This window comes from Acomys russatus, chromosome 2 (genome assembly GCF_903995435.1).
Source record: "Acomys russatus chromosome 2, mAcoRus1.1, whole genome shotgun sequence".
Classification (NCBI taxonomy): Eukaryota; Metazoa; Chordata; class Mammalia; order Rodentia; family Muridae; genus Acomys; species Acomys russatus.
In genome coordinates this window covers 59,456,176-59,482,893 of record NC_067138.1, presented here as the reverse complement: position 1 = coordinate 59,482,893, position 26,718 = coordinate 59,456,176, and the positions used below count along the sequence as shown (strand labels likewise).

Here is a 26,718-nt window from a genome sequence, read left to right as displayed (position 1 = left end):
GCAGGCAGGTCTCTGTGACTTTGAGGCTAGCCTGGTCTACAGAGTGAGTTCCAGGACAGCCAGGGCTATACAGAGAAACCCTGTCTCAAAAGACCAACACCAAAACCAAAAAGAAAGAAAGAAAAGAAAAAAACGATAGCAAGATGAACATGTACTCAGGCCAAGTGAAAAGAAACTTATGCTGACCCGTATATGAGAGAGAGAGAGGACAGAGACAGAGACAGAGACAGACAGAAACTGACTGCAGGCTCACTGTCACTGTGATCCAGCCTCAGCCTTGTGAGTGCTAGGGCAGCAGGCATGCACTCCCATGATACATATGTTTAAGTCCTATATGATTACTCAAAATTAAACTGAATGTGAGTAAAAAAAAATTATCGAAACTTCTACCATCTCTTCCATATCAAAAAAATGACTCAAAGATTTCAGTGTGATTGTCCTTCAGCAGCAGTATCTACTTCCTGACTGCACAGATCCAACTCTAAGAGCCCAGGGGGGCTCTGCCGTCCTCCAAAGTGGCTGTGACAAATGTTTAAGGTCACTGTTCTGGACGTGTTAGCCCTAAAGGGTTCACTCTGCGAAACAGGAGTGTAGGAGGTCATTCCCATCCCCCCACATCAGGGCAGACCTCAGAGAAGCCGCTTGACAACACAGCTCCACATTTCCACCTCACGCTGTGCAAACAAAACCTGCGCGTGTCCATCCCACATGCAAACCTAAAGGCAATTACAGATTTCCAAGGACTACATTAGGTCATGACTAAAAGCCCAAGGTTTGCTTTCAGCCTGAAATGAAAAAGTGCTCATCCAAGCATTTATTTTCCACTCTTCATTTCTGCCCAACCTTGGCCTCAGTGCCTGTGCCGAGGGCTTCTTCATAGGCACAACTGTTCAGTTCCGGTTTCGAGGGACCAGTGTGGTCCGTGTTTCTCCACTGGATCCGTGTCTTGTTCTCACACACTCTGTGACATCCCCTCAGATCCCAAGTCCTCCAAGAAGTACAGGGCCAGCAAGCCCTCCCCATTTCTATCATTGGGAATAAGTGACGATCAGCCAAGTGTATCACTAGTAATATAGTCATGATGCCACAGCTAAACGCTTAAGCCCTAAACTTCTGGGTTCCCCCACACACACACACACACAAGAGCTTCTTCATAAGGAAGATATGGCTACTGCTTCACTAATGAATCTCCAGATGTGAACATCTAGATAACACAATGTACTCATTAGCTACTCCCCTTTGAGACTGGGCTTGTTAATCCTGAGCCAAATTTAGTTCGCTGGTGAACAATGTGTCCTTCCTGTGTTTAACTACTGACCAAGCATCTAACTGACCTGATGCATACAATTATTTTCTCATTGGCCAAGAGCAACCACAAATAGGCATGGCATAAGGGGAGGGGGGAGAAAGCTGTCAGAGTCATATATTCTCAGGGGAAATAGAATTCCCAACAAAATTATAAGAAAATTGTATATGATATTTCTATAATCTTTTAGAATTTTAAAGGTAAGAAATGAAGCTTTTATGCCATTTGCCTTTCTACTGCATCTGAGTATAAATGACTGCACTATTCAAACAATGACTACCTGATTTAAAGTGATTGATGCTCACACTTAAATCCTCCCTAGGAAGACTGCTTTAAATCCAACAGGAGTGACTCGTCATCTTCTACTCTCACCTGAGGCTTAAAAGTCACCTTCAAAGGCTCAGGAGTCGGGGGATGCCCTCCTTCTTGGGGAATGTACCCTACCTTGGCCACCTCCTTTTCTGTTTCGCTGAACTCATCAGGGTGAAACTCATGGATGGGCCCCAGAGCCAGGCTACCTGAGATGATGTCCACGCCCATCCCTCTGTCCCCCTCCTGGCCTTCGCCCTTGGGATCTTTAGGTTTCCTAAGGCTGCGTATCTTAAAGGCTTCCTTTGAGGGGGCAGCATTTGAAATTGACTTCTTAAATCTTTCCCCCGACTGCCTCAGCCTCTCTCCCGACTGCCTCAGCCTCTCTCCGGACTGCCGCAGTCGCTCTCTCCTCTCAGGTGTGACTATTCTCGTTCTAATTCCACTCACTTTCTTGTCAAGATTCTGACGCGTCTTCTGCATGTTTTCCTTGGAAAATGCCTTCTTGATATGATCGATATGCTCCTTGCCTGACTTTCTAAATCTGGCAGACCTGCTTTCTTCAACATAATATTCTTCATCTGATGAGAGATCTATTGGGGGATCAAAAACTTCCTCAGTCTCCTCCTGGTTCTCAGGCAGGCTTCTGTCTTTAACAACAGACAGGGATGCGGGGCACCGAGTATCCTCCTGAAGGACAGAAAAACAAACCATGTGAGTGCTTCCTATGGAAATGTTGGTTTATGATATGTAAACACATTTTTTTTTGTTTTAATCCCAGGTGTGGGATGGGGGGGCTGCTCCAGTTTGTCCACAGCTGATAACAGCCTCCTGAGAGGGCACATGATCTTTGTCAGCTGAGAACTACCTCACGCAGGGACGTGGTCTTTGCCAGTGGGAATAAATGCCAGACCCAGAGAGAGACTGAAGGCTGCTGGTGCTCCTCGCCCCCACCCCACCCCTGGTTGCTGTTGATGCAGTTTGATGAGAAGAAGTTGGAGACGCCCTGAAATGAGCATTGGACTTGCCCCAAGGAACCCAACAACCCTAAACAGCAGGAAGTAGCTAAGGAAAACTACAACCCTCCTCCCCGCTAGCCTCCTTCCTCTCCTACCTGGTGTTGGAGTTTTGGAAGGGACTGGGGTGGAGAAGGGAAAACAAGATATAAGAAACCAAACTAAAAATGTATTTTAAAAGTACACCTACAGCAGACATCAGCTTTTCCCTCTGGCCACACCCTACAATCTGCTTCCATACTGTTTGTCCCCAGCCTGCATTTCTCAGGGTCTCTCTCCCTCTCCCTCTCTCTCTCTCTCTCTCTCTCTCTCTCTCTCTCTCTCTCTCTCTCTCCCTCTCTCTCTCTCTCTCTCTCTCTCTCTCTGGCCTTTTTTTCACAGTACTGTATCTTTGCTTCTCCACTTCAAATATGACAAATGGGGAATGTGGATATAGCACAGGCACATTTTAGTTAGAGGTGCAGACCTCAAGCCCATCCGTCAGCTTCTCCACTTGTATTGCCATTTCCATGTCTCAGCACCAGCAACCATTTGGGCACCACACAACGTAGAGAGGGGCCTTAGAAACACCATCCCAAATGCATCCTCGCCCTCTCGCCCCCTTGCCAACTAGTCCCCGAGTTCTGACAATCACATTGCAAAACAACGTGTTTGCTTCTCACTCAGCTACCCGTGTCTTAATTCAGCTCCTCGTCACCTCAGGTCTGACCCTGAACCACCAGTCTCCTCCAATGCCTCTCCTTCTAGTTAATCAGCTGAGAATTTCCTGGGAAGTGCTTTTTACAGCAAGGTCTGGATGTAGCCCACTGAAGACTTCTGAGCTCATCAGTGCTCAAGGACAGAAAACCTTGTAGTATGCTTAGAAAGCACTTGCCCAACCCTACTTTCCCTCAAGTTCTTCAAACACAAAATATTTTGAACCTTCAAACAAGGTAAGTCCACCCTGTAGCACCCTGGATGTAAATCCCAGGACAGCTGTGGATATGTCCCAACACATTTGCAGATGGCAATGTCATACCTCAGGGTCAAATAGTCAGATAACCACCTTCTACACCCCCGCCTTATGGCGGCTTCTATCTTCAATGCCCCTTAACCTCTTTTTTAGCTTTACAAACAATAGCTTTCTCCAAGAATCAATTCAGTTGTCCCAACTTCCCCCAAGTAGAGAGTTGAGAAGGCCAGGCCAAGAGGGGCTCTGTGGCCAACAGTGAGGAGTGAGGACAGTCGTTACTACTCTGGCAGGAAGACTTCTCAAGATCTTGAGGACAGCAGTGACATGATTTAATGATGCTGTGCGAGAGTTGCTCTGTTGAAGGCAAGCTACAAGGAGAATGACAGGATAGTACTGAGTTTAAACAAAAGGAAAGAAGACCAGGAGGACGGACGTGTGTGGGCAGGGGTAGGGGTGAGACGTCTTCTGACTGCAGATCTGCTTTAAAGGTCAGAACCCATAGGACCTGTTGCTAGGTCAACAGAGAGAGGAATCTGCCATTAACTGAGGCTGGCACAGAAGCAAAAGGAGGAAGCTGGATGGAAGGGTGAGATGCTGTCTTTGGAATGTGTACTGGGTATGCAGGCAGTGAGGCTGAGCAACTGGGATTCAGGAGGGACGTAAGGGCTGGGCATAGGCATTCAAGAACCATTCTTCTAGAGATGACATTAAAAGCCATGAAACTCTTGTACTAGAGAGATGGCTCAGTTGGTGAAGTGTTTGCCATGCAAGAAAACCTAAGTTCAAACCCCAGAATCCACATTAAAAAAACAAAAATCAAGGCATAGTGGAAGAGTTTGGGCTCAGTAGGTTAAAAGCACTTGCCAAGCAAACCTGATGAGCTGAGTTCAGATCCCATAGGAGGAGGAAAATCCGGTTCCAAAACTGCCCTCTGTTTTCCATACACATGCTGTAGCACACTTACACACACACACACACACAGAGTCAAGATAGCAGAAGACAAAAGTGGTGTTTCATTCAAAGCTCCTAAAAGGCAAAGGGTAACTCAAAATTCAGAATGAAATGGACTTTGGGAAACTACCCTAGATAGTATATACCATTCCCAGAAGGGCTTCATTGAAGTCTATCAAACGAGCCATCTTAAAAGTTTCATTTTGAAAAAAAAAAAAAAAAAGTTTCATTTTGCTGCCATGGTGGTCCACGACTGTACCCTGCCAGTTCTTAGGAGAATGAGGCAAGAGGATTACAAGTTTAATACCAGCCAGGACTACACAGTAAAACCCTTTTAAAAGAAAAGAAAAGGAAGGAAGGAAGGAAGGAAGGAAGGAAGGAAGGAAGGAAGGAATTGATACTTGAGATTTGCATTGATTCCACTCAACAAGCAGATTCAATAAACACAACACACAAGGAGGATGTTTGCAGATACTCTTAAAGTAAGCAGCCAGATAGTCAAGAGGCATCCTTAGAATCGAGTTCCTTAATTTAAATGACATTTTTGGCTACAGGATCAGCATGCTTATGAGCCTCCCTCTCAACAGAAGAGGCAGAAGTGGGCGTCTCATGACTCCCTGATGAATCAGTCAGAAGCGGTAAAGTTATTCCTCTCCCTTCCTGACACCTGCTGTGGGGAGCAGCCTCAGCCACAGTGTGGGCCAGGCGAGCCTGAGAAGGTATAATTAGAAAAAGAAAGAGCCAAAGGGTGTTACTTGGTAGGCAGAGATCCCCACAATCTTCCAGTGAAGGCACCAGACATAGAGAAATGGGAATCACACGCCCTTCTCTTCAAACACACTGTGGACAGTAAAAATCAGGCTTAATGACAAAAGTGAACAGGGGGTAAGGGTAGAAAAAAGACCTTGCCTGGGGATCTATCGCCGCCCCTCTGAGTCAGCTACTCAGTTAAAGGCCAACACACTGTACTAAGAGTGGAAGGTTGTAGAGGCAAGTTATATTTGGCTTCTGCACACAATCACGTTTGTATACGGAAGTCCAGGTAAAAATTAGCCTTTTGTTGTTTCTGAGGCAGGGTCTCACATAGCTCAGACATGCCTTAGACCCACTCTGTATTTGAATTCCCAATCCTCCTGCCTCTGCTTCGCAAGTGGTAGGACTAGACAAGTGGACCACCACACCTGGTTTAAAGCATCGTTTTTTGTAAAGAGAATACTATGGGTCAGAGTAAAGTAGAAGTAAATTAGTATAAAAGTAACACAGAGAGGGACATTTTGGATACACAGCAGTCTGGGGACTTATCACTAGAGGATGTTCAAAACTTACTTGGTACCCAAAGACTTGTGATTACTAAGTCACTGGAATTATGAGAGGAAGTGCTATGGTTCAGGCCCAGAGGGATCACCAGGATGAATAAGTATTCAAAGAGAAACGACCTGGGTAAAAATGCCAAGACAATTTTTAAATGCCAACATCCTGAATTTGGCAAAAGCTTAGAAATACACAACCTTAGGAGATAGGATACTAATAAAGATTATCAACAAGAGGCATGCCCAGAAATAACTTAAGAAAAATCTCAAACAGAAACGAAGATATACTTCAGCTGACTAGCTCCGTTTCAAACTGAATTTTAGAAGGGACAATCTTCAAATAACTATGAAAATTAATGACAGCTCATTTCAACTGCTAAAAATAACCATGTAAATATTATACATATCTACACACATTATAACATATAACGAGCTCATGAACGTGAGTTGTATGTCCATAGCATGAGACTTCTTCACATTTTCCCTGTAGCGGCTGTTTTTCTGACAAGTTGTTACATAGTTTGAACCACTTAATTTCACAGAATCTTTAAGATAGTCTATCGTAAAAGAAAAGAGGTTTGTCACTAACTAGTATCTCTTAGTGTCTTTATGGAATTCTAGGATCCAAAAGCAGAGAGAAAATATTAGTAAGTTACAGGGAATAGAGACAAATAGGAAAACAGGTTTTAAATGGGGGCAAGAGCAAGAATTACAAGAGCAGAAGGGGGCCAGTTGGAATTTTTCTGTTTCCTTGCTGTAGCTTCTGTGAATCCTGAAGGGACCCCAGTCCACTGCTTTGTATATAGGTCCCCAGATGCGTGGGACCCCAAGTATACTTCCTGACATGACACATGCGAGCAGAGGGTGAGCACCCAGGCAGTGGCTAATGCCCCTGGAAGGTGAATGGATTTATTCTCCAGTCCCATGGCCAGCTCACCACAGTCTGCATCAGCACTGGAGCTGACACCTGAAGTCAAGGTGACATTTTTTTAAGCCTAGGGAGGCATCCAGGAGACTGGAAGGAAAGGAAACTAAAGACACCAATCTAACTTTTTTTTTTTTTTTGAGACAGGGTTTCTCTGTGTAGCCTTGACTGTCCTGGACTCCTTTTGTAGACCAGGCTGGCCTCGAACTCACAGCTATCCGCCTGCCTCTGCCTCCTGAGTGCTGGGATTAAAGGCGTGCGACACCACACCTGGCCCTCTATCCTTGAAATAAGCACCTCGCCTTTCTCCTCCCTAATTTTTCCTAAATAATCTGTGAACTCTTTCAAACATCCAAAAATACCACTCAGCCATTCCAGTGTAGCTCGACCACTTGACAGAGAGCTCTGGGGCGCTGACTAACACATGGCGAACGTGAAGGCTACGAGCCCTGATGTTTCTACCAACTGTGCCCTCAATCATTTTGTTCTTCTTCTAGGGCTCTACACACATGGACTCCCCCTCTTAAAAGTAAATGTGCAGCTGTGCATATGCACTGACAAACATTCCCACACATTCCTGGCTTTATGTTTAGAGCAAATTGTCTGACATGAAATTTGGGGGTCAGGAGCTTTGGGAATTTTTAAAGTTCATAACACACACGATCAAAGATGTCTTTCAAAATGTTGTGCCAACTAATTCTCCCACTAGCACAATAGGTAGAGCGTGTCTTTTCTAACCTTCTCACTTATAGCTCTGTAATGGCCAGTGTTTAAGTGCGTAGAAAAAGAATTCTGCTCTCGCCTACTTTGTGTTTTATAAGCTTTCTTCTTATCATCCTTCTTTCTTAATGTGGGAAAGAGTCCAACTTGTCCCTATTAATTCACGAGCGTTAAAAAGGAATTACTGTAGACGTTATGCATTATGTTATGTATGTTCCAGTTTCTTAAAAGTATTGAGCAGTTATAGGAACTTAGCAACAACAACAAAAATAGGCTTTTCAATCAAGTAAGGAATTATCAATGGAGCTTTTATATACATATTACTGTAAGAATAATATTAAAACATAAAACTTAAGCTGGAGTTGTGGATCGCATCTATAATCCTAGCCCTTGGGAGGTTGGGACAGGAAAATTGCCATAGTGTGAGGCCAGCCTGAATTACTAAATAGTGAGAATTAGGTCAGCCTGAACTACAGGCTAAAGAGTCTAACAAAACCAGTAAAAAATTTAAAAATAAACAAATGGCCACATTATTCATTTAAAAATAGGTAACTTTTCCTATTGTGATTAAAAAAAAAAAAAATCTCCAACGGACAAATTATATTCAGAGAGGGTTTTGGTTTACTGCCTTCCGGGTTGAGAGTTTCTAGGCTCTCTATGGTAAGAATACACGGATGGCTGCAGGGGTGCTGTTTTCTTTCAGGGGGACGTTGTCTATCAAACACGAGCCTCAGACACATAGGCAAATGTTCTGCCACCGAACTGCAGAACCTGCCCTTCCCAGTTTCTTCCTTTATGTAGCAAAGATAGCTGTTTTTAAACTTGAGCTTTCTTAGGGCCCTTTTGATTCCCACACTACTGGGTCACTGTGCTTAACAGGACTCAAACGCTGAAAGAACCTAACAGTATTAAGTTTCAAAGGCAAGAAATAGCCTGAGGCAGAAGCCACAGTTAACATTTCATTGCCAGTAAGAAGCTTGAGGCATGGATGGCAGCAGGGTCGGTCAGCAAGAAACAGTCCTATCCTGGGGTGACCACCAGCGAGCCCCACCACATCGCCACAGCTGAGAGGTGTCCCTGGAACCCTCTGTGACAAAGGATGGAAGAGATTCTAGTCACCAAGCCCAGCACATGTACAAGCTTACCTGGAATATTACCACCCGGAATTTGTTTTTCTTCATTATTTCTTCTTGCTTGGTTTCAACTTTGGTTACGTGAACCTGTTGCTTCTCCACCCGGGCCTTGACATCTTTAATGTGAGCACTGACTTTCCGGGTCTTCTCAAACAGTTTGTTAACAACATAGCCCGTGTTGCTGTGTGACTGCGAGAGCTTCAACAGGTCGATCTGGACGGACTTTATGGCGTTTTCCATGTCCCTGTGTCTCTCCTCTATTCTCTTTTGGCTCGCCTGCACACTGTCCACAACGGCGGCCACCTTGTCCAGCACGGTCACAATGGTGAGAGCTGCATCTTGGTCTTCGTCTTCAGTCACACTGGACAATCGATTCTGGTGGATCTTACCAGCATTTGAAGCAGACCCATTGTGTTCCATTTCACTTCTTTCTCAGGAAAAGATGACCGGTAGCAATCGGTACCTACACTCGAAGCCAAAAGTCAGCTTGGTAGCAGGAGACGAAGCTGCTTTAAAGGGTTGAAAACCGCACCCTGGAGAGTGGTCAAGTATTTATAACGACAAATGCCCATACGTGACTGCCCTGCAACACGAGCCCTTGCAAAGCACAGGGGCCGGTTCCAAACATGCCTGCTGACTGACTAAGGGCCTCAAATAAGACTGTGTGGGTGGAAGGTGAAAGCTGTCTGAAGCAGTTCACTAAAGCCACTATGCTGCTCATACTGAGACAACCAGCTAAGCAGCTACAAACACTGAGCTAAGTTTTCCCTTTGGATCATTTCAAGCGACAGCTTTTAACAGGAAAGAAAATTTTTGAACTGCCATCTTCTTGTAAGGTTAATTTCACCTATTATGAGTACTGATAGGCTAATATCAAAGAATATAATAAATAAACACACAAAACAGACCATATAGTGAAAACATTATATTATAACATGCTTTTCCAAATCATATTATTAAAATTAATATTTAAGTTTAAACATAGTCTACATGCATAATTTTGACCGGCTAAACTACACGTTAAACACCTTCATACATTCTACTCACAGTTCAGACCTTTAAACGCCAACAATCTACTAATAGAGCCACTACAGGATGAACTGAAATTAGAGGTCTTAGGTCATTTTTAAGCTCACTTTCAGAGCACCAATGATTAACAATTATTCTGCATTGTATTCACAAACACTGATACAATTTGTGTATTTGTATTAAAACAAATATGATGTTTAAAAAATAAACGTGTATTAAAGTAGTTTAGCTGATAGTGTAGGTTTTATTCCAATCTCCTTGTCAAAAAGCCTATCTTGACAATATCTAAATCTATTTCCAGTGATCTGTCCCATCATTAGATCCCAGGTACTTTTTCAAATTACTAGAGTTACATCTTCAGAGAGAGAAATCGTCAATTCCAGTCCATACAGCTTATAAATATGTCATACCTAACACACACACAGCTTCGCAGCTCATGCAATAGGGGCGACGTCTAAAAAAATCAGGTACTAAAGCTCAAAAGCATTTAAATATCTATTGAAACACAGTGTCTTCTAAATTTTTTTGTAAGAAAAGTAATTGTAAACATCTTTACTTTTGTTTCATGCTTTGTCAATTGCTGTGGTCATTGGGGAGAATTACTACTTTATAACCACGGTGAAGTGGGTCCGTCCATCTCTGCAAAAATATTACATTCCATGGATAAGGAACAGGTCTTAGAGTTACCATGTGGTACAAATTTGTGAAATCAATTTTTGTATTTAAAAACATAAAACAGAGACTACTAAACAGTCCAAAACTGCTATAGCTAAATAGTCTAAATACGAGCCAACAGTACTACACTAAAAATGTCCAAAAATAAGGCCTCTGAAATAAATATTTTCATCCTTTAAAAAAAGACATAATAAATGTACATCACATGGTTAGTGTGCATATAAAAGTGAGCAGTTCAAACCATTCTGGATGATGTATCTGAAGTAAAATGGCCAAGGTTTTGCTTCTGTCGACGTCCTCTGTTGTTCTTGGGGCATTTCCTGTTGCATGAAAATGCAGAAAGAAAAAAAAAAATATCACTGTTAGGGATGTTTAAACTATGTCAAAGCAACACATAGTTCACACACTGTATCTAGTTGGAAAAGGAAACAAACGAGGGCTGCATAATGGCTGGTTGCTCTTTGCTATACAGCTGGGTGGGCGTCAGGAGGAATCACACATGTGGATCGAGAACCACGCCCACACTGCTGACACACAGTCCTGAGAGGGATGTCTGCCTCTGGCCTGCTCACTCCAAACATGCTGACCTGGGCACTTCTCCCCAGCACTATCACAGCACCAAAACCACAAGAAAAGCTTCCCTGGAGGAGACCAGTAACCTGGAGCTGATAACCCCAGACGGGATGCACGCGAATCCTCTAACTCAAGAAAAACTATTCAGGAGGAGCTGGTGTACAGCGGGCTGCGGCGTGGCACAGAACCCCACCGGAAACTTGGACTCTGCAGGTCAGAGATTCCTGGGCTCTGCTCTTATATTACAGTAAATGCAGTCCTAGTGTGGAACAAACCTTAGGGACTACTCTGCCTACCCACCAGACTGCACACTCAGCTCGTGCAAGGGAACGTGTTAATGCAGAGTAAAAGCCCTGAGATGAATTCAGGTCATTTTGAGTCTGGATCCTCCCGTTAGTAGTAGTAGCCGCCTATTATTAGTAGTAACCACCTGCACAAATTCAATGCTCCTTAGTGGAAACAGTTTCTACTACTTGCTCTAATGTTCCATGTTTTCATTCAATTTCAAAGAGGACTGCTTTGCCTTTACTTAAAAGCCTTAATGACAACATTTCTAATCCTAATGTCTATAATCCTTTATAAAAATAGTTTGATGTAGACAGGACTGGGACTGTATCCATTTCATAATGAGGGAGCTGGCTGACGGGCTGAGCAACCAGCTTTAGCTGACACTAATCCACCATGGCCTGGGGCGAAGTGGGGGTGGGAGTGGGGGTGGGAGGGGAGGCCAGTTCCAAGTTCCAGGGACCAGATTTTTTTCTTCTATACAGTAAAGGGCTTGGCTGACACATGTTCAAAGTTCCTGCCAATCTGTCATTCTGGGGGTCTGAAAACATAAAAAAAGATTCCGAGCATCAAAGAAAACATGACTCACAGATAAGTGGGCCAGTAGGAACATGCATGCACTTAAAGCAACAGCCATCATGGATGCACAGCTGTCCGCTAATGGACTACACGGGAGCGGCGTGCCCTAAAAATTCAGCAGTGTGGTCCAAGAACATTACCACAGTATTCTACATACAAGACAGCAAGCCATTCAGGGCCAGGGCGGAGGAAAGGCTGTTTACGATATCACAGTAAATGCAGTCCTAATGTGGAGCAAATGTCAGCACCGTACATCTGCTCCTCTCCCTACCCCATGGTGCTTTCCTCTACCAGCGCTCTAAGTGTTCTCCATTCATCGCGCATTGCTCCTAGTCCAATCAGTCCTGCACATGAGCTTTAATATGGTTCAAAGACACTAAATCTTGACAAAAATCGACTCTGGTTCCTGCCCCGTGCGACAGTCACATCTGGCTGACCTGTTCCCAATACAACTTAACATGACCCTGTCTCTTGGTGTTTCAGTAGAAAGAAAGAATCAAAGGGCACTGAACCCAAACCCAGGCACTTCCCCTTGCTAGCTGGATGACCACAGGCAAAGTAGTTAACCTCTGAGCCTGTGTTAAGCGGCCAGAGCCAGCCAGGCTGTTGAATGGTTTTTCCCCCCCCCATCTTCTTCTCCTGTTGTCACTGTTTGTTACGCCATTCTGTCCAACTTTGATCTACTGCCCAATTGTATGCTCAGTAGTCTTGCCTGAAGGCAGCTCATCTGTTCTGTGGAATAAAGCATGCTGACTTTAGTGCCTAAACGTCATTGAAAAAAATATCAGCTACTCAGAGAACATTTTTCCATCATTTCTAGATTTATCATTTTGGGCTCCAGGGTGCTTGGGACGACTTGAAGGTCTTTTCCAGGCCTTGGACGGAAGGCCTATGGCTAATACGTCTAATCAGCTTGTCAATATCTATTTGATGTGCTATGACTCTCTGCCCCGCCCATCCCCCCTCATCCCTCCACCCCAAAAGCAGGAGAATATAAGGATAATGCTTTGGAACCTTACAGGAGGTGGAAAGAGGTGAGGAAGAAGCAAAGACAGGAGACAGAAGGGGAGGACGCTTTGCTCTGGTCATTTAAAATTCCAGTTCAGTCTGACATGTTTCAACTCCATTTGAAAGACATTCATTTATTGTCAATTGCGCTGTAAGTAAGTCTTTTAACATATCATAATGCTTACATTCATTATTCTGGTGTGTGTGTGTGTGTGTGTGTGTGTGTGTGTCTGTCTGTCTGTCTGTCTGTCTGTCTGTCTGTAGGTCAGAGGACAACTTTGGGGAGTTGGTGGCTTTCCTTACTACACTTACTACAGGTAAAGTGTATTCTAAGATCATAAAACTCGTCACAATTCTGCAGGACTCTTTAAGCATTGCAGCACGGCTCTTCTGAGAACGTACAGAAACTTTGCTAAAACCATTGTCCCTGAATTCAGCACTCATAATGCACAGTTCTAAGATCCCTGGCTTCCTTGGCTTCATGGACTGTTCCCACACCTCCTCTACCCAGAACTCAGGTATGTCTCTAGCTATGGCAGTGAATCCTACGCATACTCTAAAGAAGCAAGACAGGGTGAAGTCAGACCCGTGTAGAAATTATGGCCAGTGAGCCAGATGCTAGAGCGGTGCCTCATGGGGTGGCAGGCTGAAGGGCCCTAGCACAGTGCATATGCTTTAAGGCTTTTCTTAGATTTACAGCTACCAGTGTCTAGTTTACAGTTGACATTCTGTGGTCATTACCTACCTTGTTATGCACATGACAATTGCTACAATAATGGCGATCTGCACAGCTCCAATAATGGCTGCGATAAGAACATGAGTGAGCTTCTGCCTACTTGGCACTACATAGAGAATACTAAAGTCCGTCTTTTCACAGTGCTGTCCAGTATAACCAGATTCGCATCTGCAAAGGGGGGGGGGAAGCAAATTTTTAACTTGCAATTTTTACTCTTTGATACTTTTACACAGGCATACCATGTAGTTCCATCATGTTTACCCTCCCAGTTCTTCCCTCTAACTTCTAGACCCACCCCCACTCCCTCCCAACTTCCTGTCCTGTTTTCTTTTTCTTTCTTCTTTAGTAATAATCCACTGGGTTCAGTCTGTGCTGCCCATATACAAATGGGTGTGAGATCATCCACTGGAACATGATCAACTTACCAGGAACCATTTACCGCTAAAGAAGACTAACTCTCTGTACTGGGATGCTGACTGGACTGATCTTGCACAGGTCTTGTGCAGACAACCACAGCTGCTGTGAGATCACAAGGGCAGTGGGCCTGCCATGTCCAGAAGACACCGTTTCACTGCAGTTTTCAGCAACCTCTGACACTTACAATCTTTCTGCAGTCTCTTATACAATGCTCCTTGAGCCATGGGTATGATACAGATGTCTCATTTATGGCTGAACACACCACAGACACATGAGAATTATTTTAGAGATGAGGTCTGAGTATGCACCCTAAACTGGCCTAGAACTCTTGATTTTCCTGTTCCCACCTCCCAGAAACCGAGATTATTAGTAGGTATATACTGCCATGCCTGAAAGAAATTACAATTTCATATTAAAATTATATATTATATTATAGTATATATAGCATATATATTATATAATATGTAGCATATATACTATATTATATTAGCACAATATATAATATAATATAAATATGTTATTATACATAATTATATGTTATAAAGTTACATATTAAAATCAAAAATTTTTATATTTAAATCAAAATACAAAAGAACAATGTTGTGGATATTTGATCCCATTGTGAACCCCAAGATTCTGATCTGTAAAACCCTGTTTCTTGTTTGGTGTGGTTGAGCCCTACCACACACCTTTACCGCAAGAACTTTCTGTTTATTGTAAACAGTTGGTTATGGTGTGGCTCAACCGTAGCACACATCTTTAATCCTTTCTGTAAACAACATTAAATAAAGTTAAGGATTAATAAAGTTAAGGGCTTTCTGTACAGAAGATTAAATAAAGTTAACCTTAGGTCAAAAGGCAGATGAAGAAACCAGCTAACAGCGAGTAAACAGAAAGGGAAGGCAATGAATTGTAGGGTATTTAAGACACTGTAGAGCATCTGACAAAGGACTAATATCCAAAATATATAAAGAGCTCAAGAAATTAAACACCACCAAACCAAATAACCCAGTTAAGAAATGGGGCTCAGAACTAAACAGAGAATTTTCAACAGAGGAATATCGAATGGCTGACAAACACTTAAAGAAATGCTCAATGCCCTTAAGTCATCAGGGAAATGGAAATCAAAACAACTCTGAGATTCCATCTTACACACATCTGAATGGCTAAGATCAAAAACTCAAGTGCTGGAGAGGATGTGGAGAAAGGGGAACACTCCTTCATTGCTGGTGGGAGTGCAAACTTGTACAACCACTTTGGAAATCAATCTGGCACTTTCTCAGAAAACTGGGAATAGGGCTGCCTCAAGACCCAGTTATTCCACTCTTTGGAACATACCCAAAAGATGCTCCATCACACAACAAGGAAATATACTCAACCATGTTCATAGCAACTTTATTCGTAATAGCCAGAACCTGGAAACAACCTAGATGTCCCTCAGTCAAAGAATGGATAAAGAAACTGTGGTACATTTTACACTATGGAATACTACTCAGCTATTAAAAACAAGGAAATCCTGAAATTTGCAGGCAAATGGATGGATCTAGAAATGATCATCATGAGTGAGTTAACCCAGACCCAAAAAGATACACATGGTATATACTCACTTATAATTGGACAATAGACCAACAGAGATGTCCCCTGAAAGTCTTCACTTAGCCAGAGATTGGCATAGATACTGGGACTTCTTATTGGGACTCTAGGTCAGAGAGGTAAGGAAGAATAAGGAAATAGAAGGATCCAGGGGGTCCTAGAAACCCACAAGAAGACCATTAAGGCTGGCAAACTACTGTACCAACCAAGGACAATGCATGCAATAAGCCTAGAACCCCTATCCAGATCTAGCCAATGGACAGCACATTCTCCACAATTGTGTGGAGAGCAGGGACTGACATGAATTCTGGTGCCCCATATTTGACCACTTCCCCTTGGTGGGGAGACCTGGTGACACTCAGAGGATGAATAAGCAGGCTACCAGGGAGAGACCTGATAGGTTGTGATCTTAGAGTTGGGGACAAAGTCCCCTTTTGCCACCTACAGGAGGGGGGATAGGATGAAAGGGGGTGGGGGGAAACGGGAAGATACAAGTGAGGGGGATAACAATTGAGATGTAATCTGAATAAATTACTTAAATGGAAAAAAGTTTATAAGTGTTGAGAAAGAGAAGAGGCTTTTGGCTTTTTCCTTCTGGGATTTTGGCTGACTAGGAAGATCAGCTGGGTGCTTTTTTCTGTCCTTCTGATCTAGCAAGTATTCACCCCAGCATCTGGCTCCTGAGTCTTTATTGGTAAAATCGAACGATTGGGATTTTGCTGTCTTAAAAACAACAGAACAACATAACTTAAACAGAAGTATAAAAATCACTTCACTCCCATTGGGAGACTTCATCACCCATACGAATCACGTCACCTTTGAAGGCACTAAACTGTCTTTATTGCCATCATTTAAACTAGAGTCACAATCATATAAGAACTAACTTATCCGTTCTGAGACGCATCAGTTATCTCCAGGATTCACACTCAGACACAAGATAAGTAAGAATCCAATGGATGTGCACTTTTCCACTTAGAGCCGTTCTTTAGGAGAGATGCCTGGGAATAAGATTATGAAATAAAAAGAAAGAAGCACAGTTCTAGGGACACAGCACCAATTATATCCAAGACACTCTTCAGTGTGAACAGTATAAACACTTAATATGCAAGGGAGATGAAAACAAGTTATTAAAAAAACAAAGCAAAGCATTCAAGTGGATGCTCATCTTAGAAACTCTAATTCCAATTAAAAGTAAATACAAAGACACTATCATCAGCTGGTGATAATAATTTGATAAGGAAACACTTGGGATATTTAAAAGAAGAAAGATTCCTATTTTAAACTGACAGGAGTGAAGTGTATACATTAGCAAGAGTTTGACTGGAAGCCGTGGATAAAGCACATGCCATGTAAGGGCACCATTGTGTACTCACGAGGCATCAGCATGTGTAGTCACTGCTGTCCCATGCTTTGGTATGAAAGGACTTAAAGCAGTGTTATCATAAAATGCAAACAACAACAAGAAAGAGACCTGGGTACAGGGCAACAGGGGAAGCCAGGTGGTGGGGGCTTGCACATTCTCTCTCTGGGGCTCTTGGACTCCTGCAGGAGGTTGTGCGCTGAGTTCTCAACCTCAGAAAATTCAAAAGAGTGAGGCAATACATTGGCCATGGAATCAAGCTGAGAGGCCAGAAGTAAACCATACACCTATAGCTAACCTGTTTGACAGAGGTGTTAGCGTGAGTCAGTGGAGACGGAACAGTGTCTTCAAAACATGATGCTGAGACACTGCGGTACACATGGAAGAATGAAGCTGAACGTCCTCCTCACAACAACCCCCAAATTAACTGGAAGAGGGTGTGCTCGCTAGTTTTTGTCAACTTGACGGAAAGTTATCACCTGGGAGGAGGGAACCTCAAGTGGGGAAATGCCTCCATTGGACTGGCAAGGCGTATGGCCTTTTTTTTTTTTTTTTTTTTTTTAATTGTTGATTGACATGGGAGGACCTCACCCACTGTAGGCAGTACCACTGCTAGGCAGGTGGGCCTGGGAGGTGTAAGAAAGGCAGCCGAACATAAGCTGGAAAGCAAGCCAGCAAGCAATGTCCCTCATGTCTTCTGCTGGTGTTCCTGCCTCTAGGTTCCTGCCTTGATTCCCTTCAAGGATGGACTGTGACATGCAGAAGTCTAAGGTGAGATAAATCCTTTCCGCTCTGAGCTGCTTTTGTCACAGCAATGGAACGCAAAGACAGACGAGAGATCACAGGTCTGAACGTAGGAGCTAAAGCTACAAAGAAAGCTCTTAGAGAAGCAAGCACACAAGGCTTCACCACCCCAGACTGGGCAAGAATTTCTTAGACATGACACCAAAACAAAACCGAAACAGCAGTAAGAAAGATAAACTGGGATAAATCCAAATGAAGGTCTCCATGGTTGAGGGCATTTCCAAGAAAGTGAAAAGACAGCCAACACAAAGGAAAATAAAAACTGCAAATGTGCATTTGGCAAGAGACTTGGATGCAGAACACATAAAAACGAGTAAGTGGCTGAGGGCATGGATCGTCAGCTACAGCTACATAAACCTGACGAACCAAGTTTGATGCCAGGGAAACAGGTCAGATGCAGTGGTTCACATCTGTAATCTTTCAGATAGGGAGATGGGGAGTGGGGTGGACAGGGGCGGGGACAGGGGATGGGACAGGGCTGAGAGAAGCAGGCAGCAGCAGAAACAACAGAGACCTTGCCTCACAAGGCGGAAGGCAAGAACTGACTCCCTCCCACAAGTTGTCTGCTGACCTACACAGGCCCCACACACAAACACTCACACACTCATACATACACACACACACACACACAATTAAAATACAATTTAAAGCACATCCTATAAATGCACCCACTAATTAAGAGATAGGCAGACAATCTGAACTCCATTTTCCAGAGAAGATACACAATTGACCCAAAAAGAGTCAAATATGGTGCCACATACCTGAAATCCCAGAGCTCAGGAGGCTGAGACAGGGGGATTTCAAGTTCAAAGACGACTTATGAAACCAAGACTCTGTCCTCAAAAGAAAAAACAAAAACAAACACACACGGTGGGCTACCACCACATACCCACAGTACTGCCTGGATCAGAAAAAAGTAAGGTGACTGACTACAAACGCTAACGACGGTCTTCCAGAAGATGGAGAACGAGAAAGATGCTCTGAAGAGACTGGCCCCCTACACAGGTGTGGGCAGTTCAGGCTTCATGTAAGGGAAGTGGAGGCTGTCTCTGACAGGGACTCTGTTGCCTGGTTTTTTTTATCACTTCCCCTTGGCGGGACTGCCTTGCCAGGCCACAAGGAAAGAGGATGTGCTCAGTCCTGATGTGACTTGATGAGCTGGGGATGGGGGAAGAGGAAGGGAGAGTGAGACTGGGAGGAGAGGAGGGAGGGACATACGAGCAGGATGTAAAGTGAATTAATTAAAAGAGAGAGAGAGAGAGAGAGAGAGAGAGAGAGGGAGGGAGCAGACTGGCAGTCCTTGAAAAGTTAAAGAGAGTTAACATTTGAACCAGTAATTCCACTCCAAAAGATTTATCCAAGTAAATCAAAGCATGTGTCCACACAAAGCTCTCAGGGCAGAGGCCTCAAAACAGTCAAATTGTATGTACACACCCAGTGTTCATCGGCTGGCATCTGGATTTAACATGGGCTCCAATCCCCAGAGCAGAGTGCTCCTCAGCTATAAGAAACCAAGTGCAGACAGACAGCTAGAATACTGAGGAGGCTTAGAAACAGCTTTCCGGGTGAAAGAAGCCAGATGTGGAAGGCAACACTACACCATCCCACTTATATGAAAAGTGCAGAATAGGGCTGAGAATATGGCTCAGTGGATAGAGCACTTGGCTAGCATCTGTGAGGCCCTGGGTTTGATTCCCAGCATCACCTATATGAGGTATTGTGAAACACACCTGTCTTCCCAACACTCAGGAGGTGGAGGCAGAAAGATGAGGAGTTCGAAGTCATCTGCTAAATAGCGACTATAAGACCAGCCTGGGCTACATAAGACAGAATAAGAAATGTCTAGAATAAGTGACATCTAGAGACAGAAAATAGATTACTGGTGGCCTAGGACTCGAGTCAATAGGAAGATTTAGGAACAATGGATAAAGGGCATGGGATTTCAAAATGTGTTAAAATTGATTGTGGTGGTGCTACATTAAAACTACTGGATTGGAAAGGAGGGAGAGAGAAGGAAAGGAAGGATAGGGGAGGGACGGGAGAGAGGGAAAGAGTACTGACACAAAAAAAGCAATCCCCATAAAACAAAATCAAACAAGTCATTTCAAAGGAGCAGTAACTACTGTTATTAAACTCGAGGGAACTTCCCTTCTCTGGTCCTCATTCGGAGAGGGCACCTTCTAATATAGAGAAGATCGTTCTTGACAACACAGCAGCAGTAAATCCAATACTGTAATGAAGACCCACGGGACTTTTAAAATAATGTCCTTCATGGTAGGCTAATGGCTCAAAGTCAAAGCTGAGTAAAATCAAAATAGCTCCACAGAGAGTTGTAACAGTGCCCTACATGTGCAGCTCTCAGACAGTTCGGCTTAATTCAAGGATTGCAATCAGAATACCAAAAGGGACCTGTAGACCACGTATCAGTCAAGTTGTCCCCCTGGATATTACTTTCCACAACTGAATTTTACGCTCTCCAAACACCCAGAGTATGAAGTTCTAGGTTGCCATTGCTTCTTCTGTTACTAAAGACTGATTGAGGGGTTCGGCGCACTGGGTCTCATTCACTCCCAGGGCTTCACACACTGATTCATTCACTCATCCGCCTAGTTCACTCACTCATCCACTCAGCGCCTTCACCGAGTGCCTGTCAACTCTCAGGTGCCACTGCAGGAAGCATTCAGGGGAAACAAGGCACCAAAAGGGCAGAATGACAGCTGAGGAGATGGGTCAACAGGTAAAGCATTGCTGTGCAACTGTGAAGACCCGAGTTCATATTGCCAGAACCCATGTAAAGCCAGACATAGGACCCGTGTTCTCAGAGATCCTATGGCGAGACAGGAGGCAGAGACAGGAAAATCCCCAGAAGCTGCAGGCCTGCTAGGCTGTCAGCAATGAACAAAAGAGACCTTGAAGTTGCAAAGAAAACAAAAGGCAAAGATGAAGGAGACCTGAGATTGTCCTCTGACTTCCACACGTGGACCACAGCCTACATGTGCCTGCTCTACCACATACACACATAAGCAAACATTTTTAAGTACTTATTTTTGAAAAAAGTTTATTCTCTAGTGGAAGTCCAAAGGCATAATAAGTAAACTAAATGGTTATATTAAAAGGTGAGAGTATGTTGCCAAAGCTACACAGAGAAATTTTATCTCAGAAAAAAAAAGGGTGTGTGTGTGTGCATGTGAGTGTGTGTGCATGTGAACATGGGAGTGTGAGTATGTGTATGAGTGTATATGTGTGAGTATCCGTGTGAGTGAGTGTATGTCTGTGTGCGTGAGTATGAGCATACATGTGGGGGTGTGTACATGCGTGTGCACCCATTTGTGCACGTATGCATGCATAGAAAAGGGTGATGTCTAGGCTGAGGATGGAAGTGTATAACATTCTGGCTAAAATATAGTCTAATATAGAACAGCCAAGAGGACTTCCCAACCAAGATGTGGGGAACCTGAGAAGGAGAGGAAAGTCGAAGGTGTGACTGTGGTGTTCCTTCTGAACAAGGGAAGAGACACAATTGTCTCCCCTGAGATGGCGAAAGCTGCAGGTGGAGACCGGGCTGTGGAGGCAGGGGAGCAGATCAGGTTCAGTCCAGGTGAGACTTAGGCAGACATCACCGGAAATGTAAAGGAACCACAGACTAGACTCTTAAGATTCAAGAAAAAGGAGTGGGGTTTGTATAAATTAGGAGCCGTCTACAAGTGGCTGGATGCAGTCACTTGGGGAGAGCACAAGGCAGAACCATGGTGTACTACAGCACAGTGAGGTCAGGGAGCAAAGCGCAAACCAACAAGAGGAGATGCCCCAAGAGAGCAGCGAGAAACAGCTTCCGAGAGAAAAGTGCACAACACCTGGGAAATGCTGCCGACTGGTTGACCACTGACTTTAGCCATGAAGAACACGCTATGTCGGATCCTGGAGACAAAAGCTTACTGGAGTGGGTTCAAGACCAGGAATGACAACTGGAGACAGACCACTCAAGCTCTTCTGTAAAAGGAAGGAATGTGATGGGCTTCCTTCGTGCAAGAAATAAAATATTCATAATGTATTTATAAACATGTAAAATACACATACATCAAGGTATGTGATAGAGCCAAGCGCCGTGGCCCACACCTGTAATCCCAGCACTGGGAGAGGCAGAGGAAGGCTCATCTCTATGAGTTCCGAGGCCATCCTGGTCTACAAAGCAAGTCCAGGACATCCAAGGCTACACAGAGAAACCCTGTCTCCAAAAAAAAAAAAAAAAAAAAAAAAAAAAAAAAAAAAGTGATGGAGGAAGCAAGACTACTTGAGTGACAGTGACAGCCTGTGGAAGACCTTGTACTACTCCGGTTTTCTCAGTTCACCTGGAAACAAAATCCTCAGCTGTCAGTGAGAAAGAGACAGGGCATGCTGACAGCACTCTGAGGAGGGGAGTGCCTGGAGCCACGCTCAGCTATACAGCTCAGTGGAAGCTGGAATGAGCCAGACTGCAGTTTTGTCAATATGATGAAGCAAGAGAGGGAGAGAGTGATACAGGAGATCAACTACGGGAAATGATGGATGTGGGCCTAGTGGGTAGGGGGATTGCTATACAGATGTTAGAGCAAATGTGCTAGAAATGAAATTATTCTCAAGTCTACTTCTGCAGCGTGTATCTCCCATGAGTTCTTAAATCAATTATCGTGAGCAGCTCAGTCGACATCCATACATAGATACCCCACAGGCAAATCCGCGTGTGAAACTGGACACATCACTCCCCCAAGACCTCTTTGTTCTGGAATTCTCCTACTCACTTTTGCCATCGCCAGAATCCTAGGAAGCTCCTGTGCCCTTCCTCCCTCTTCCTTCAGTCATCCCTATGTTTCGCCCTGTTTTGAAGTTCCAAGTTGTCTCATGCATGAGTACAGACGGCAGCACTGTTCATATTGTATTTTGGTTACTAAGTATTTTCTGAAGACAAGATCCCGAGATCCCTGTCACATATAAGCTTAACAACCCAGGAAGTACCACAGAATTTAGTAGAATGAGTGAGCCAGTCTACCAATGGTGGGAAAACTCTAGATTTTAGTCTAATAAAAGGATTATGGCTGATACTGGCTAATGCTATCGACACATGATATTTTAGCCTGATTCTTACAAACGCTGCAAATATACAATAGGAATAATAAATACAGAGAAAAGAAAAAACTCTTCACTGTTTCCAAGTTTCCTCCGGTCTGGGGAAGATGGTAAAGTTGACGTTCATCACATTATTAAAAAATATATTTACTATATACCTAGTAGACTAGATACTAGAAAGATAGTACTTGGCAAAATGGAGTCCTTAGTATAACGGCTTATAGTCTACTATTAGTTGCTATTTATTAAACAATACTACAGACCAAGACCAAATGCTGTGAGATAAACGTGTTACATACACATCCCCATGGCCCCATTCTGGTTTGTTGTTGCAGGTTTTTGAGGCAGCATCTCACTATGCAGCCCTGTCTGCTTGGGGGCTTGCTATGTAGCTCAGACAAACTCATGATCTGCTATGCCCACATTGATCCCCCCTGCCCCCAAAAAAAGGAACCAGAAAACACACAAAAGTGCTGTAAAATACAAGAGGAATCTTTAATTCAGCTCCGAGCTGGGTCACACCCGATCCCCCAAATACTAGGTCCCAGGCCATGATCTGAGGTCCTTTAATCCTCTCAATGTCCTTAAAGCAGAAAAGGGTGCCAAGACCACCCATGGCTTAACTTCTTTTGTTCTCCCTGACAGGGTGCTAGGGAAGGAAGGAATGTGGCCATAAAACTGGGTCTCTTATCAACTCTCCCTCCGGTGGGACTCTTCAGGTCAGTCACTGGGCATCGCTATCTCTAGTGGGGGCTGCTCTTTGCAGCTGGCCAGCTTATCTCCTGTAGGACTATTTCTTAACCTTTGCCCCAGTTACAGTGAAATGCAATTTTAGTTCTTCTGGTATCTCAGATCTTCCTCCCTCATCTTCCCAAGGGTGAGATTACAGACAGCCCCACCACACGGCTCCGTGTAGGAATCTTGGAAGATGCCCCGTCTTAAGCATCAGGGCCTGGAGTTCTACAGAGATTTCTATACCACTGTGTGACAAACATAAAGAATGCATTGTGTGCTTTGCATTGCTCGCATTGTGCAGTCCATTCTCTTTTATATAGTTGTTGTTTTGAAACATGTGAGGAGGGAGGAGGATACAGAGAAGTCAGCTCCTTCAAAGACAAAGAGAACTGTCAATGGTGGGAAAGCCAATGGTTTTACAAAGAGCTGCTCAACCAGGAAAAGTGAAAGCATTTGCTCTGCCTTTCATCTTAGCAGGAGGAAAGGAGAAGGGAGCTAAAGAAGAGGGACCCTGGAGGCCTCAGAGCCAACAGCATCCTTTTAGATCTAGAAAAGAAAAGAGTCCCCACCCTGTGCTTAGACGAAGACAAAGTAAAATGTAACATCCCCTCATGTTTCGATGTTTTGCCTGAGAGAGGGAAGCAGCTTCCTACCTGATTTCCAGAAGCTGAGTGAAAGGACAGCCACGCCCCAGCCCCTTGTCTGCAGAAACCTGGCCTGCCTAGCCAGATACAAGCCAGCATGCAATCTGTGACACACACACACACACACACACACACACACACACACCCCACACCCCCCCCCCCTCAGGCTGTGTCAGGCATCTGAGGTCTAGTCTCTTCTCAGCTCTATTTCCACCTGGCTGTTGACCTTGAACAAGTTACGCAACGTCTCTGAAATACAGGCGCTGAAGAAAGTCTTCCACTTCCCTCTCACAGTTCACACCTGGCTCCTCATCCCTACTCCCTTATTTTTAGAAATCTATTTTAGCTTATGTTTTATTTGAGTTATTTCTTCTCTATTTGTAATATATTCTTCAGTCATTCAACCACCTCGTGACAGATTGCTGAAAGATCGAAATAGCACTGGAATAAGGCAGATTAATATTAAAATGTCATCGTGAAGATGTTAAGCTCACAGCCTCCAAACCCTAATGCGGCCTGTTTCTTATCTTTGCATATTTCTTGCCAGGGTTTGGGAATATATGGATGATTTGTTGGTTTATTTTAAACTTATCTATTGGAGATAACATTACTTATTTGGTATTATTTGGTTTATAATGCAGCAACCACTAATGAAAAAAGACTCCCATCCCTGCTCATGAGCCACCAGCTTACCTACAAGAAGCCTTCTGAGTAGAGTAGATGAATTCGCACTTCCCGTGGATGCAGTACCCATGGAGGTTCTCAGGGCAAGGCATGTGGCTGCCAATATAAACATCTTCCCGCTGATCTCCTGCATCTTAAAAGAACGCAAACAGGGTCACTGAATACCAAAGAGAAAAATGGAAAATGCAAACCTTTTCAAAGGCTCCAAAACAAATGAACTCACCCTGTCAATCACTAGTTGGGCAATTTAGAAAGGAGACTTATCAACGAGGCTAAGCAAGATCTGAGGTCCCTTGCAACACACACTATGAGCAAACACAGCAAGCAGGCAAACAAATTAGACCAAACGCACCCAGAAATATATATGAATTCATATATATTTCTGTGTGTGTATATAAAATCACTATGAACTACAGCTATATTAAAAAAACAATCTGAAAAAGAAAAACATCTTTGGTAAGTTATAAATGCCATGTTTGAAGAAAATTCACCCTGGGACAGAGACGGTGGTCATAATGTTGTCTTTAGAGGGGTGAAGCTACTCATTTAGGACACTAAATACCAATGACATGGCAGAGAACAAGTTAAGGGATTCTGAAACCTTAGGATAAAAGATTTATTTTTTGAATGAAAACTATCAAGCTCATGGATTTTCAAATGATAACAGCGACAGGCAGGCATGGCAGCACACACTTGTAGTCCCAGCACTCAGAAGGCTGCTGCAGAATGGATCCAAGTTTGAGGCCAGCCCGTGCTGCATGCTAATGCCTGGTCTCCGAAACAAGGTAGGGAAGGAGAGAGGAGAGGACAGCTGAGAATAATAGGAGGGGCAGGATACCTTTGCTGTTTTTTCAAGTATATGTTCCTTGTTTAAAAGAAAAAAAATCAAACAACAGAATGTGACAAAATGTCTTACAGATTGTGCACATGTCAGCTGCGTGATCGTTACCATTCTACTCTTAGAATTTATAACTGTAAAATCAGGAATAATGTAGCCTATACGTCATGCAGATTTGAAAGGATTACATAAGAGAAGTCCTGCACATTGCCAATCAAATAACCAGCTACTTATATGACACGTCACATCACAGTAAGGGGCTTACCTCCCCAAAACACAAAGTGTAATAAAATCTGAAGGATGTTAATGGAAACAGATTAGGAAGGATCAGAAAAGGAGGGCCATGGGAGCCCTCACTCCTGTGTTCTAGTAGTCTCTTTGCTAAGGAAAGGTACTCTGCAGGCTGCCAAAAGACAAACACGGACACCAACCCAGCCACAAAAACCTCTGACCTACGATCTGCCCTGCCTGCAAAAAAATATGCAAGAGAAACGGTGGCGCAGAACTTTGAGTGACCAACCAATGTGTGATTTGACTTAAGGCCCACTCCACGGGAAGGAAACCATACCCAACCCTGCTCCAGTGACCAAGAACCAGAGACTAGATAGTCCAGATACCTAGAGTAGAACCAAACATGACTCCTGATGATATTCTGCTCATAGATCAGCGCCCTATCCAGTCATCATCAGGGAGGCTTCCTCTGGCAACAGGTGGGAACAGATGCGGAGACCCACGGCCAGACACTGTACGGAGAAAGTGTCTAAATTTGATGTCTCCATCAAATTCCTCCCCTCAGACCTCAGAGAACCCTGCACAAAAGGAGGTGTAAATAATGTAAGAGTCAGAGGACACGGAGGACGCCAGGAGGACAAGGCCCCTTGACTCTACTAAGCAAGGTGCATATAAACTCACAGAGACTGAAGCAGCAAGCACAGGGCCTACACGGGTCTGCACCAGGTTCTCTGTGTCTATATTATAGCTTCCAGCTTAGTCGTTTTTATTGGACTCCTCCGAAAAAGTGGGTCTCTGACTC

General features: G+C 43.9%; 2 protein-coding genes across 3 annotated transcripts in view; both read right to left on the bottom strand.

Moving 5' to 3' along the window:
* Nucleotides 1-1,399: 1,399 nt before the first annotated feature.
* On the bottom strand, nucleotides 1,400-9,382 carry Cavin4 (caveolae associated protein 4). Its single transcript, XM_051161941.1, has 2 exons — nucleotides 8,635-9,382; nucleotides 1,400-2,305 (listed from the first exon to the last, which is right to left on the bottom strand). Exons 1-2 carry the CDS (start codon nucleotides 9,040-9,042, stop codon nucleotides 1,625-1,627), a joined length of 1,089 nt encoding a protein of 362 aa, XP_051017898.1. The 5' UTR covers nucleotides 9,043-9,382; the 3' UTR covers nucleotides 1,400-1,624.
* A 152-nt stretch (nucleotides 9,383-9,534) lies between these two features.
* The window catches only part of Tmeff1 (transmembrane protein with EGF like and two follistatin like domains 1), a 121,671-nt gene continuing 104,487 nt past the window's right edge, over nucleotides 9,535-26,718 (bottom strand). The window contains exons 8-10 of one of the 2 annotated variants that reach the window (XM_051161923.1): nucleotides 24,857-24,980; nucleotides 13,517-13,675; nucleotides 9,535-10,646 (exon numbers count right to left, since the gene is read on the bottom strand). In XM_051161923.1, the coding sequence (XP_051017880.1) occupies nucleotides 10,562-10,646; nucleotides 13,517-13,675; nucleotides 24,857-24,980 (368 nt within the window). In that variant the 3' untranslated portion in view covers nucleotides 9,535-10,561. The remainder of the gene's footprint in view (nucleotides 10,647-13,516; nucleotides 13,676-24,856; nucleotides 24,981-26,718) is intronic. The other variant, XM_051161928.1, reaches the window with a different exon arrangement.